Raw genomic sequence first — 10928 nt, forward strand, 5'->3', positions numbered from 1 at the left:
ACAAAATCGGTCGTGACACACGGGTCTTAGTGAAGTTGATTTTCTCTCGTTTTCCTTCATAAACTCTACTGGTGCACAAGCTGAAGAGAGAAATATTCTCTTCCCTCACTCCATCAATATGGACATCGTCATTAGTGGGTTTAGTGGGCTTCATGTGGGTAAAGTGCGAGCACAAAGAAAAGACAATAGTATATAGTATTTAATTTAGTTTGATTCCTTTTAACATTACAAATAACACTTAAAGCTTAAATTATAACGAGCAGAGGGTTCAAGGCACCGATCTCACTTTTAATCATATTCAACCACAAATCACATAGACCCAACTCGGTCCAACGTCTCATCGCCATAATGTTCAATCTCAATACTCAATCAGAAGTCAGAACTACCCTGCGACCTGCGTTCCTTGAACGGCGAACGAACTGTTAAAACTCCTAAGTCAATATGGCGCCTTGACCCCACTCGAGGCATTTGCTCGGATCTGATTGGTCGTAACAATATTCGTACTTTTATTCGTTAAATAATGATTCTAAATTATGGAACAATTAAATAATAACAAAACAAATCGAATCAAATTAAATTATGATTCTTAAAAGAAATAAAAGGAATCTCAATTATTAAACAAATCAACAATAAAATCAACGGTCAATTAACTCGATCATATTATTAACAATTTTATAATATGTACCTACATATATTATACATATTATAAAATATAATTTCATGATGTTGTCTTTTTATTAATAACGATTTTTTCGCAACATTAAAATATTCTTTCGTAGCCTGAATAAAATTACGTTCTTATCAAACACAACTTTGCTTATAAATTTAGCTAGGAGCTAAAAAATCTACAAAAATAATATATTTATTATGTACCTACGACAAACTATCTTTTTATGAACTAAAATGAGAATCTTTGGTTTAGATTCCCATATCATTGTTTCGGGCAGGGGATGTCGGCTTGGAAACCGACACAGACACCTATATGTGTTATGTTCCTTTCAGTCAATTTTAAGAGCTACGTGGTCGTATTTTAAATTATCATCGTGGTGATAATTAATATAAACATAAAATATTAACACTAATCTAATAATTAATATAAACATAAAAAAATAAATAATCTTGAGGAAGCTATCAAAAGCTTGTCGTAATGGTTCAAATAAAATATTGTACATTCGAGTCCAAAAAATGTTTTTAATAATCGTGCCAGTAAGTCGTAATTACGATGGGCAAATTACAACCGAGCGTATACCCAATTAGTGGTACAATAGTCTGTCAGTATTCTTCTGAAAATCACATGGGAAACTCGAAATCCAAACATGCTACTGTTTTTAACATTTATCCAAACTATATTTCATTATTCGTTTTCACAAACAACTCAGAATATCAACGTTTGTAAGTAACGGTACTTAATTCAAATCCTTTTACATGGTTACGCATACGTGATCTAACTGCTTAAATTTCAGTATTAATTAACGAAGAAAATAATGCTTTAGCTGAGAAATCTTTTGAAGTAGCTAAGGAGTATGTTAGTAGAAATCCTAGTTTGGGACTTGCCGTCGATCCTATTATTGTCGTCGGTAACCGGACTGATGCTAAGGCGTTTTTAGAAAATGGTAAGCATTTGAAGCGACGTGTTAATTTATTTCCGAGTTTATTATACTCGCACGTTTGCTACGCTTTGCTGTCGCGGCAGACATTGATATTTAAAATAACCATTTTACAGGAAACACGTTTATCGCTTTAGTAAGGTCAAATAAGCGTAACTATTTTCAGGTTAATTTAAATATATCTGATGTTTCAGTTTGTAGAAAATATACAGACATGGTGTCAGGAAAGAAACCACCACACGTCGTACTTGATTTCACAACGACTGGAGTTGGGTCAGAGACTATTAAATCATTTACTTTAGCGCTAGGTTTGCCCACTATTTCTGGGTCTTTTGGCCAAGAAGATGACTTGCGACATTGGCAAGGTTTAAATATGAATCAAGAACGTTACTTGCTCCAAGTAATGCCACCGGCGGATCTACTACCAGAGTTGATACGTGCTATTATTATAAAGCAAGATATAACAAACGCCGCTGTTCTTTTCGATGATTATTTTGGTTGGTAGCATAGACCTTATAAAACAGTATAAACTTATGAATAAATGATTTAATATGCATTCTTTGCAGTGATGAATCACAAATACAAATCTCTTTTACTTAATATGCCAATACGACACCTGATAACACCCGTGAAAAGTTTCAGTGAAGAGGATATTAAAACACAACTTCAAACTTTACGAGAGCTTGGAATTACTAACTTTTTTGTCATCGGTAGCTTGCGAACTATTGACAACGTACTAAATGCTGCCAATGAAAAGGAGTATTTTGGTAGAAAAACTGCTTGGTTTGCACTAACTCTGGACAAGGGAGACATAATTTGTCAATGCAATGCTACTATTGTTTTAATGCAACCCACTCCAGATGATAGCAGTAAGGACCGATTAGAAAAATTAAAAACAACCTACAACATGTATGGAGAGCCAGAGATAATATCTGCATTCTATTTTGATTTGTCATTACGAACATTTTTGGCTATCAAGTAAGGACCTTTATTACTATAACAAAAAAGTGCTTACGAAGTACACATGTCAGAAGTGAAACTTCTTTGGCAAACTAATTTTTAAGTCTTGTTCATATTTATATAAATCTAAAACTTTAGATTTCCGAGACGAATTTTGACGAATTCAACAATTGGGAGGGGCGGGGCGGAAAAAGGAAGATATGTATGTTAGGAATTTAATTGTCATTAAAAATATTAAAAGCGTCGAAAATTAATAAAAATAATATTTCTTTTTAAATTTATCTCTTCGATAAAAACACGTGGCATTTAATTTACAATTCGTTATTTGAGATTTCAATAAATTATTTTGCCTAACATATAAATTACTAATGTTTCATAAATACTCTTTACGTTATTTTAATTTTAAAATAGAATTTCTATAAGGAACTTCATCCTTCCCACTATCTCCCTTTTTTTGGACAAGAACGCTTCACATCTTCGTGAAGTTTTCGTAAAAAATAACCACCATACGCTTAAAGAAGTTTCACTTCAATAATAATAATAATAGCTTTTATTGCTGTAAAATACTTAATAATAGGTTAATTTCTATTTTGACATGGGCCATTATTACTATAGTTATAAATTTTATTTATTTAATTATAAGTAATCTTACATACTTAAATTTTTCATATTGCATAAGTTTAATAAAATATATATTATAAGTCATATATATCGTATATCATATTATAAGTTTAAATTTTCACATATCACTTCATCTCGATGTATTTGCATTTTATAACATTCCAGGTCACTACTTGACTCTGGCATGTGGCCGAAGAGCATGAAATACATCGGTTGTGATGACTTTGATGGTAAAAACACTCCCACGAGGATGATAGACTTAAAAACTGCGTTCAAAGAAGTATGTTTTAAATGCTACTCTACCCTGTTCTCTCTTCTTCATAGTCTTCATTACCTACTGAAGGTTGTGCCTGTCTTGAAAAGCCCTAACCAATACGTCGACTTGCTGCTTCCAAAAATTGCGTTACGTAATACTTGAACGCTCCCTAAGCATATGTAAATGATAGTCGACAGTTGTGATGATCTTTAGTTGGTTCAGAATTGACGTATTGGTTCTTTTTGCAGTCCATGGTATTTTCGTTCTGCTGCACGAATTCTCCAACGTTCTATTCTGTTAATTATGGATAATTAATGATTTATCTGATTTGTTCATTAATGTCGTAGCAGTTTATTTTGACTAATATTTTACAGATCAAAGAACCTTCATCGTATGCACCAATTTTTATTCCAAATAAGGGTTCAATGAACGGAAGAAGTTACGTGGAGTTCACAACGAATTTATCGGCCGTGACGATACAGGATGGTGTATTAATTGGTACCAAGTCGTTAGGAAAGTGGAAATCTGGTTTTTCAAATGACTTAAATCTAACAAATGTAGATATGACCAACTATTCCGCTCCACTGGTTTATAAAATTGTTACTGTCTTGGTAAGTTATACGTAAAATCTGGAAAAAACTGACAAAATTTAAAAATTGAACAGCGTTTCTGCATTGATCTTATCACGGGATTTAATTTATTTTTTGCTGTTAGCATCGGTGAAAATAACTACGTAGAGTATAAGTTTAATCCCAAGACATTTCAAACTTATTTATTAATACTTCATTACAATATAAAAATTGAACAAACAAACTTCTATTGAAGTAGCAATCATTATAATATAACCCTATTTTCAGCAGTGTTGGCCTAGTGGCTTCAGCGTGCGAGTCTTATCCTTGAGGTCATAGGTTCGATCCCCTGCTGTGTACCTGTATACTTTCTATGTGCGCATTTAATTTTCGCTCGAACAGTGAAGGAACACATAGTGCGTAAACTGGCTTGCTTGCACAGGAGGCTGATCACCTCCTTGCCTATAGATTGACAAATGATCATGAAACAGATACAGAAATCTGAGACCTAAAATGATTGTAGCGCCATTGTTTTTTTTTTCAGAAACCGCCATTCGTAATAAAAGACGAGGAAGCACCTAAAGGTTTTAAAGGCTATTGTATCGATATGATTGACGAAATAAGTCAGATCCTTAAATTCGATTACGAAATTACTGTTTCACCAGACGGTGAGTATGGATATATTAATAAGCATGGGAATTGGAATGGAATTATAAAGGAATTGATAGAGAAAAGGGCAGATATAGGCCTGGCCGCGATGGCTGTGATGGCTGAGAGGGACGAAGTGGTGGACTTTACAGTCCCATATTACGATTTGGTCGGAATCACCATTTTGATGAAGGTACCGCGAAAGTCAACATCGCTGTTCAAATTTTTAACGGTTCTAGAAGATGACGTCTGGCTCTCGATTCTCACCGCTTATTTCTTTATTAGGTAAGACTTTAACGTATGTATATAGTAAGTAGTATTAGATTCATATACCATGCCCTTCATGCGGATGTTAATTTTGTTCTACTAAATATTATTATTATTACATTGGTAAGAACTTGACGGTTAGACGCTAGCTTTGCTCCACTTATTATATAGTTCACGTCATCAACTTAATTAATACAATAAAATACTTTGAGATTATTAATTTAATTAATAATACTAACTAACTAACTGAGAACAAATGAAAAATACGGCGAGTACGCGCCGCTTTTCCGCGTAACTTCTATGAACATATTCGATGCAAGTCGGCACGGGTTATCGTTCTCCAAATACAAATGAACAAAACTAAAACCTATGCGTTACTTATTTATTATTATTACAGTTACATTTACAATGTTGTGGTAACTAAGTTTGTGTTTGTTTTTAAGCTTTTTCCGTCGCTCAAGGTCCTAATTATTCATAAATGCGTAGTCAAATGTCACAGGTAGATTATCATGTAACTTTACATTATAAGTTCGTTCGTTATCGTCACACTGTCATGTAAATAATGTACAGTCCATCATTATTATTTGTATCCTAACAAATGATGGACGTAACCTAACATTAGTTAAGTTACATATATGTATATGTAAATGATATGATTTCCTCAACGTTTACCTATTTTGTGCAATAACAATGTTTTTCGCCTCTTTACTCCAAGAGCTTTAGAGAGAGAAGTAGAATTTGAAGCCAATATGAGCCCTTTAGTTTTTACCCAACTCATAAATTGTATTTTAACTATCTCGTTTCCGTTTATGTCCAATAATATAAGTGTCACTTAGATTTACGAACTGTTCAATAACGCCCGAACCCAATAATAAATCCACAATCTCAGATTGAAAACAATCTGAGATCAGACCGTGACAGCCGATCGATCTCCTATCTACATCCCAATAACCAAACCCTACGAAGACAATCCATTTTTGGCGTCGGATAAAATGCTTTTTTGTCGTTCCATTTTACCGAGTTTTCACTCATATTTGATAATCAATGTAAACCAAATAAAGTAATTAAAACCGTACAAATAACATTAAAATATACATGTGTATGTTTAAAACATAACAAACAGTTTTTTTAATTATTTAAAAAACTGGTGTAAGTTGAAATCTATTTGGTAAAATAATTAACTGTTGAAATCGAGCTTTCGTCAACTGTAATTTTTATACAAAGGTCTATCCACAGTCACCGATACGACCTCCCATGTCTATCTAGGATAGCTTGTATCGACAGACGGCTATTACAATCCGTCGATTGGTTATAGACACACGTTTTACAACATTTGGATTAAGATAGTAATCTCAGATAGTGGATTACGGATTGAGATTATTGGGATATTGGGTTCGGGCGTAAATCAAGTTAGTTTTTTAAGGTTAATCCAGCGTCGCAACCCGTATAACCAGCTTCAAACAAACTGTTTTATTTGAAGATATACAATAACCGCCATCAACCTTATAAACTTTTCTCACGACGTTTTGTAATACATGTATACGGAGTAATAACGGAAATATTTCAGTTTCTTGATGTGGGTATTTGAAAAATGGAGCCCATACAGTTATCGGAATAACCGAGAAGTGTATAAAGATGATGACGAGAAACGCGAGTTCACGCTGATGGAGTGTTTACGGTTCTGTATGACGTCATTAACGCATCAGGGTGGAGGGGTGACCCCAAAGAACCTCTCCGGACGGCTATTGGCTGCTACTTGGTGGCTTTTTGGGTAATAATACTGTTAGAATGTACGTGGATGTTTTTTTTCACACCAATTGACCTAGTCCCATGCTAAGCTGGTGAAGCTTGTGTTATGGGTATTAAGCAACGGATATACATACAAACTGTATATAGATATACATATAAATACATATTTAAACACCCAAGACCTAAGCACAACACCAAATGCTTATCACATCGATGTTTGTCTCAGCCGGGGATCGAACCATGGATTCGCAGTCAGGGGTATTACCACTAGACCAATGAGCTGTCAATGTAATAAAAGGAATTCCTTGTAATAAAAGGAATATTTAGTTAACACTATTTATTCTGAGATTAACAAGTCCGAAATTTTGTAGGAATGGAAGGAAGTAAAAGGTCCTCTCGTGACATAATTTGGTACTAAAAATTGGTTGCGTTCCAAAAATACATATTCTAACAAATACAAATAATACAATATTGATAAAGTCTTGCGAGGGAGCAACCCAAGTGTTCTCCAAGAACTAGGTTCCTTTGTAGGTACCTATGGGATATGTGCGACGGCTAAAGTCAAGGTGGTTTGCGAAACCAAGGGTCAGAAGCAGTCTGTTGCACAGATTCCCGTTATCAAAGACGTTGCGCCGACTGAATGCTGTCTCCGACACTATCGCACAATAAAATAAAATTATATAAATTTGTTGGCTCTTAAAGCAGAAAAAAAAGAAAATTCATCAGCAAAACAGCGAAATTAGGTTCGAGAAAGGCACCCCACATTATCATATTGTAAGGATAGTGTCGTCTTTCACTACTACTACTACTAAGTCTTAAGACTTTGATAATATTGCCCTAATAATTGAGTGTAAACAAGGCTTATATAAATGTTTCAGCTTCACCATAGTATCATCATATTCCGCGAATTTGGCTGCATTTCTGTCTGTCTCGCGTATGGACTCTCCAATAGAGTCCTTGGATGATCTTTCCAAACAGTACAAGATCAAGTATGGACCCATCAACAATTCTACTACCATGTTCTACTTTAAAAGAATGGCAGATATTGAGTCCAAGTTTTATGAGTAAGTGTGAAACACAAAACATATTGTTATCAATCACACGCATGCAATCTGTACGTCATTTGATTTATAATTATTTAGTCAAGCCACATTTCAGCACAGGTACAGCAGGCCTGCAAATACTACAAAATTAATTAATAAAAGCACTATTTAGATACAATTTTCTAACGCAGACTAATAAAATCTACCAAGAAACCAAAATTATGACGATTAAACAACGATATGTTTATAGCACCTGTACCTTAATTTAAAAAAAAATAACTCTCTTCACTACACGCAATACGAGCGAGTTTGCTTATCTTGCCGAAGTCACAAATTACTTGCGAAGTCAATTAAGTATGAGGGTGTGCAATTATTTAATCAGTTATAATAAGGCGAAAGTTAAAATGTTTGAAAAGATTTTATCTTTATACGCCAAAGTATAACTTCTAAAGCGTACGTAAGTACACACACATTTTTTAAAATAATAAACAAAAATCTTCAAAGTGGCTTGATTTTTCTTTTTTGATTATTATTACTATTTTGTATGTTTCAGTTTATGTTTAAAGATTTATATCACACACTTCTTCAACAAAGAACATGAAATAGCATTTATGAAGTAAATTTTTGATTGTCATTACTTTATACCAGGATATGGGAAGAAATGAGTCTTAACGATAGCCTAAGTGACGTGGAGCGAGCTAAGCTTGATGTATGGGAATACCCAGTTAGTACTAAATATACGAAAATGTGGGAGGCGATGACGGAAGCCGGGATGCCGAAGACAGAAGAAGAAGCTATTGCTAGAGTTGAAGCTTCTAAGAGTTCACGGGAAGGCTTCGCGTGGATCACTGATGCCTCTGATGTTAGGTGATTACATCAACCAAATTACAGAATTTAAAATACTTAATAACCTTAAAAATATAATATAATATTATATACAGCGTTTCCCCTTTTTAATAGCTAGACAAATTCTTTGTCCGTGGTAGCTGCCAGCTCTTCGGTCTCCTGTGATGTCGACTTACCTATTTGCTATTTCCTTAAAAATCCTTATAGCGCTCGGACCCCACAATATAAGAATACATACACACAATAATAGATTCCAATCATATCCCAATAATTATTGGGATATGATTTATTCTGGTGGTTCATCCCCTTCCACTTGAAACTGCTTGTCAATCGTGGTTTCTACTTTTGGCTGAGTCCCTTTGAAATAAAAGCTTGCTGCTACAATCAATGTGATGATCACCCTAAATCGTGCTATCGAAGTGTATCCGATAGCTGTAACATATATATGACATTTCGACCTTGGCCCAAGCCATGGTCCGCGTCTTGAAGAAGTCATCATAGTCGTGGGAAACACCTTGATTTTAGGCAGAGCTACGCCGAAGAGCCCAAGCTGAGTTCTTAAGGTCCTTCAGGCCAGTGGGATCCTATTTCTAAAAATAAATCTGGGGTCTCCAGGTGTGCATGCCATTTAGTGTATGGTGCCACTTTTAGTTCTTCCAAAAGTTTACGATACAAATTAGATACTTAGATTGCGGTATTTTTTTATTTTTTTACAGATATCTTGTCATGAAGAATTGTGATTTACAAAAGGTTGGAAATGAATTTTCCAAAAAACCTTACGCCATCGCGGTTCAAAATGGATCACCACTAAAAGATCAGTTCGATAGAGTGTAAGTTCTAAGAATTGAAGTGTCCACTTAAGAAATTTAAATGAAAGGTGTAAAAGGAAATTGTTAACGAAACAATAAGTATATTTTCAAAACATAATGAAAAACTGAAATTCAAATTGCAAATAATTTTAATAAAGATTTTTCTATATTAATAAAGTGAGATCCTTGGGGTTGATGCTTGATGCACAGAGATTTTAAATTAGGTTTCAATTTGGTTAGCTTCAGTCTCAAGTCTCTACGTTGTGTTATATCCAGCTGATTTCGTTTGCACCCCTTAACAATCAAATTGCCCCCTGTGGGGCATGGGTTGGAAAACACTAGTCTAAAAGTGAGACTCCTGCCCGTTGTTTAAAAAACATTTTTTTAGCATAATAAAGCTAAGTAACGATCGTATACTAGAAGCACTCAAAGAAAAATGGTGGAATGATAATCCAGAAGCCGCTCAATGTGAGAAAGAGGATGATTCGACATACGGAATTTCAATTCAGAACATTGGAGGAGTATTTATTGTTACCTTCGTAGCAATCAGCCTCGCTTGCATTACTGTGGGCCTGGAACATTGGTGGCACATATTTAGAAAGCGACACGCCGTTACATCTGTCTCTCAGGTAATTCTCAAGACGAAACAACACCTAGCAGCTCCAGAAGTTAAAGCAATTCTGACTTTTGAATGAGTGACGTGTCAATCGCGTGATCATTTAAAATATGAGCTTATAACTTACATAAAATTAGGGGTAGTAGGGTTGCGACGCTAACAAATACATAACTAACTTGGCTTATTTAAGAGTTCTTAAATCTAAGTGACACTTCAATACAAGTGTATTCGATCTTTTTGGACATTATCAGAAACAAGACAATTACAATTTATGAGTGTGGGAAAAACTAAAAAGCTCATTTTGAAGTGTGCGATGATTGCATTTGGTTTGCGCTCCTAATACTTCTTGACAATTAAAATAATCTATGCAATTCGTTACAGATACAGCCAGAGACAAAAACTTCCAAGCTTCTTCTATTCACAAAGGAAAGTGATATAAACATTTCTCGATCAAATCTAGAAACATAGTCTTAGCTCATATATATCACATCAATTTTGAATTAAAATTTTAATGAAAAAAATTATTCACTTGTGATTCACGATTTTTGTATTAGAGATAATTTTAAATTGCCGTATTGTTTGATTTTTAACTTGTATAAATTTTAGGTAACTATTAAACTCAATAATATGTTCACGCCTTTAACCCAAAAGGAGAAACGGATCTCCACTTGTTACAGTCCTGACATTCCTCCCTCGCTTCATTCACTCTCATAACATTCACCATGCATTCTCGTCGGTTATGGGAACATCTAACTTGTCCCTTGCGGTACCTACTAAGGTACCTCCTGGATTTGGTCCAGGCGTGTACGACAAGGCCAAGCAGACTTCTTTTTTCACGGTTACATATACATATTTAAATACATACAAATATAGAGTACAATACAACATATACTGCTTATACTATTAAAGTTTATTAAGCAAATATTTAATATATTGG

The 10928-nt window shown here is 34.4% G+C and overlaps 1 protein-coding gene across 1 annotated transcript; it reads left to right on the forward strand.

Annotated features, from left to right (window-relative positions):
- The first annotated feature begins 1288 nt into the window (after positions 1-1288).
- On the forward strand, positions 1289-10623 carry LOC125052379 (ionotropic receptor 25a-like). Its single transcript, XM_047653189.1, has 13 exons — positions 1289-1392; positions 1464-1613; positions 1802-2104; positions 2174-2585; positions 3354-3468; positions 3819-4055; positions 4558-4946; positions 6496-6699; positions 7556-7741; positions 8369-8587; positions 9283-9396; positions 9764-10004; positions 10373-10623. Exons 1-13 carry the CDS (start codon positions 1317-1319, stop codon positions 10457-10459), a joined length of 2733 nt encoding a protein of 910 aa, XP_047509145.1. The 5' UTR covers positions 1289-1316; the 3' UTR covers positions 10460-10623.
- The last annotated feature ends 305 nt before the right edge of the window (positions 10624-10928 follow it).

The sequence above is a fragment of the Pieris napi genome, chromosome 9 (genome assembly GCF_905475465.1).
Source record: "Pieris napi chromosome 9, ilPieNapi1.2, whole genome shotgun sequence".
Classification (NCBI taxonomy): Eukaryota; Metazoa; Arthropoda; class Insecta; order Lepidoptera; family Pieridae; genus Pieris; species Pieris napi.

Coding starts and splice junctions, on each gene's coding strand:
- LOC125052379 (XM_047653189.1), top strand. CDS start 1,317: ATGCTACTGTTTTTAACATTTATCCAAACTATATTTCATTATTCGTTT. Junction 2,586..3,353: donor CGAACATTTTTGGCTATCAA/GTAAGGACCTTT, acceptor ATAACATTCCAG/GTCACTACTTGACTCTGGCA. Junction 6,700..7,555: donor GCTACTTGGTGGCTTTTTGG/GTAATAATACTG, acceptor TAAATGTTTCAG/CTTCACCATAGTATCATCAT.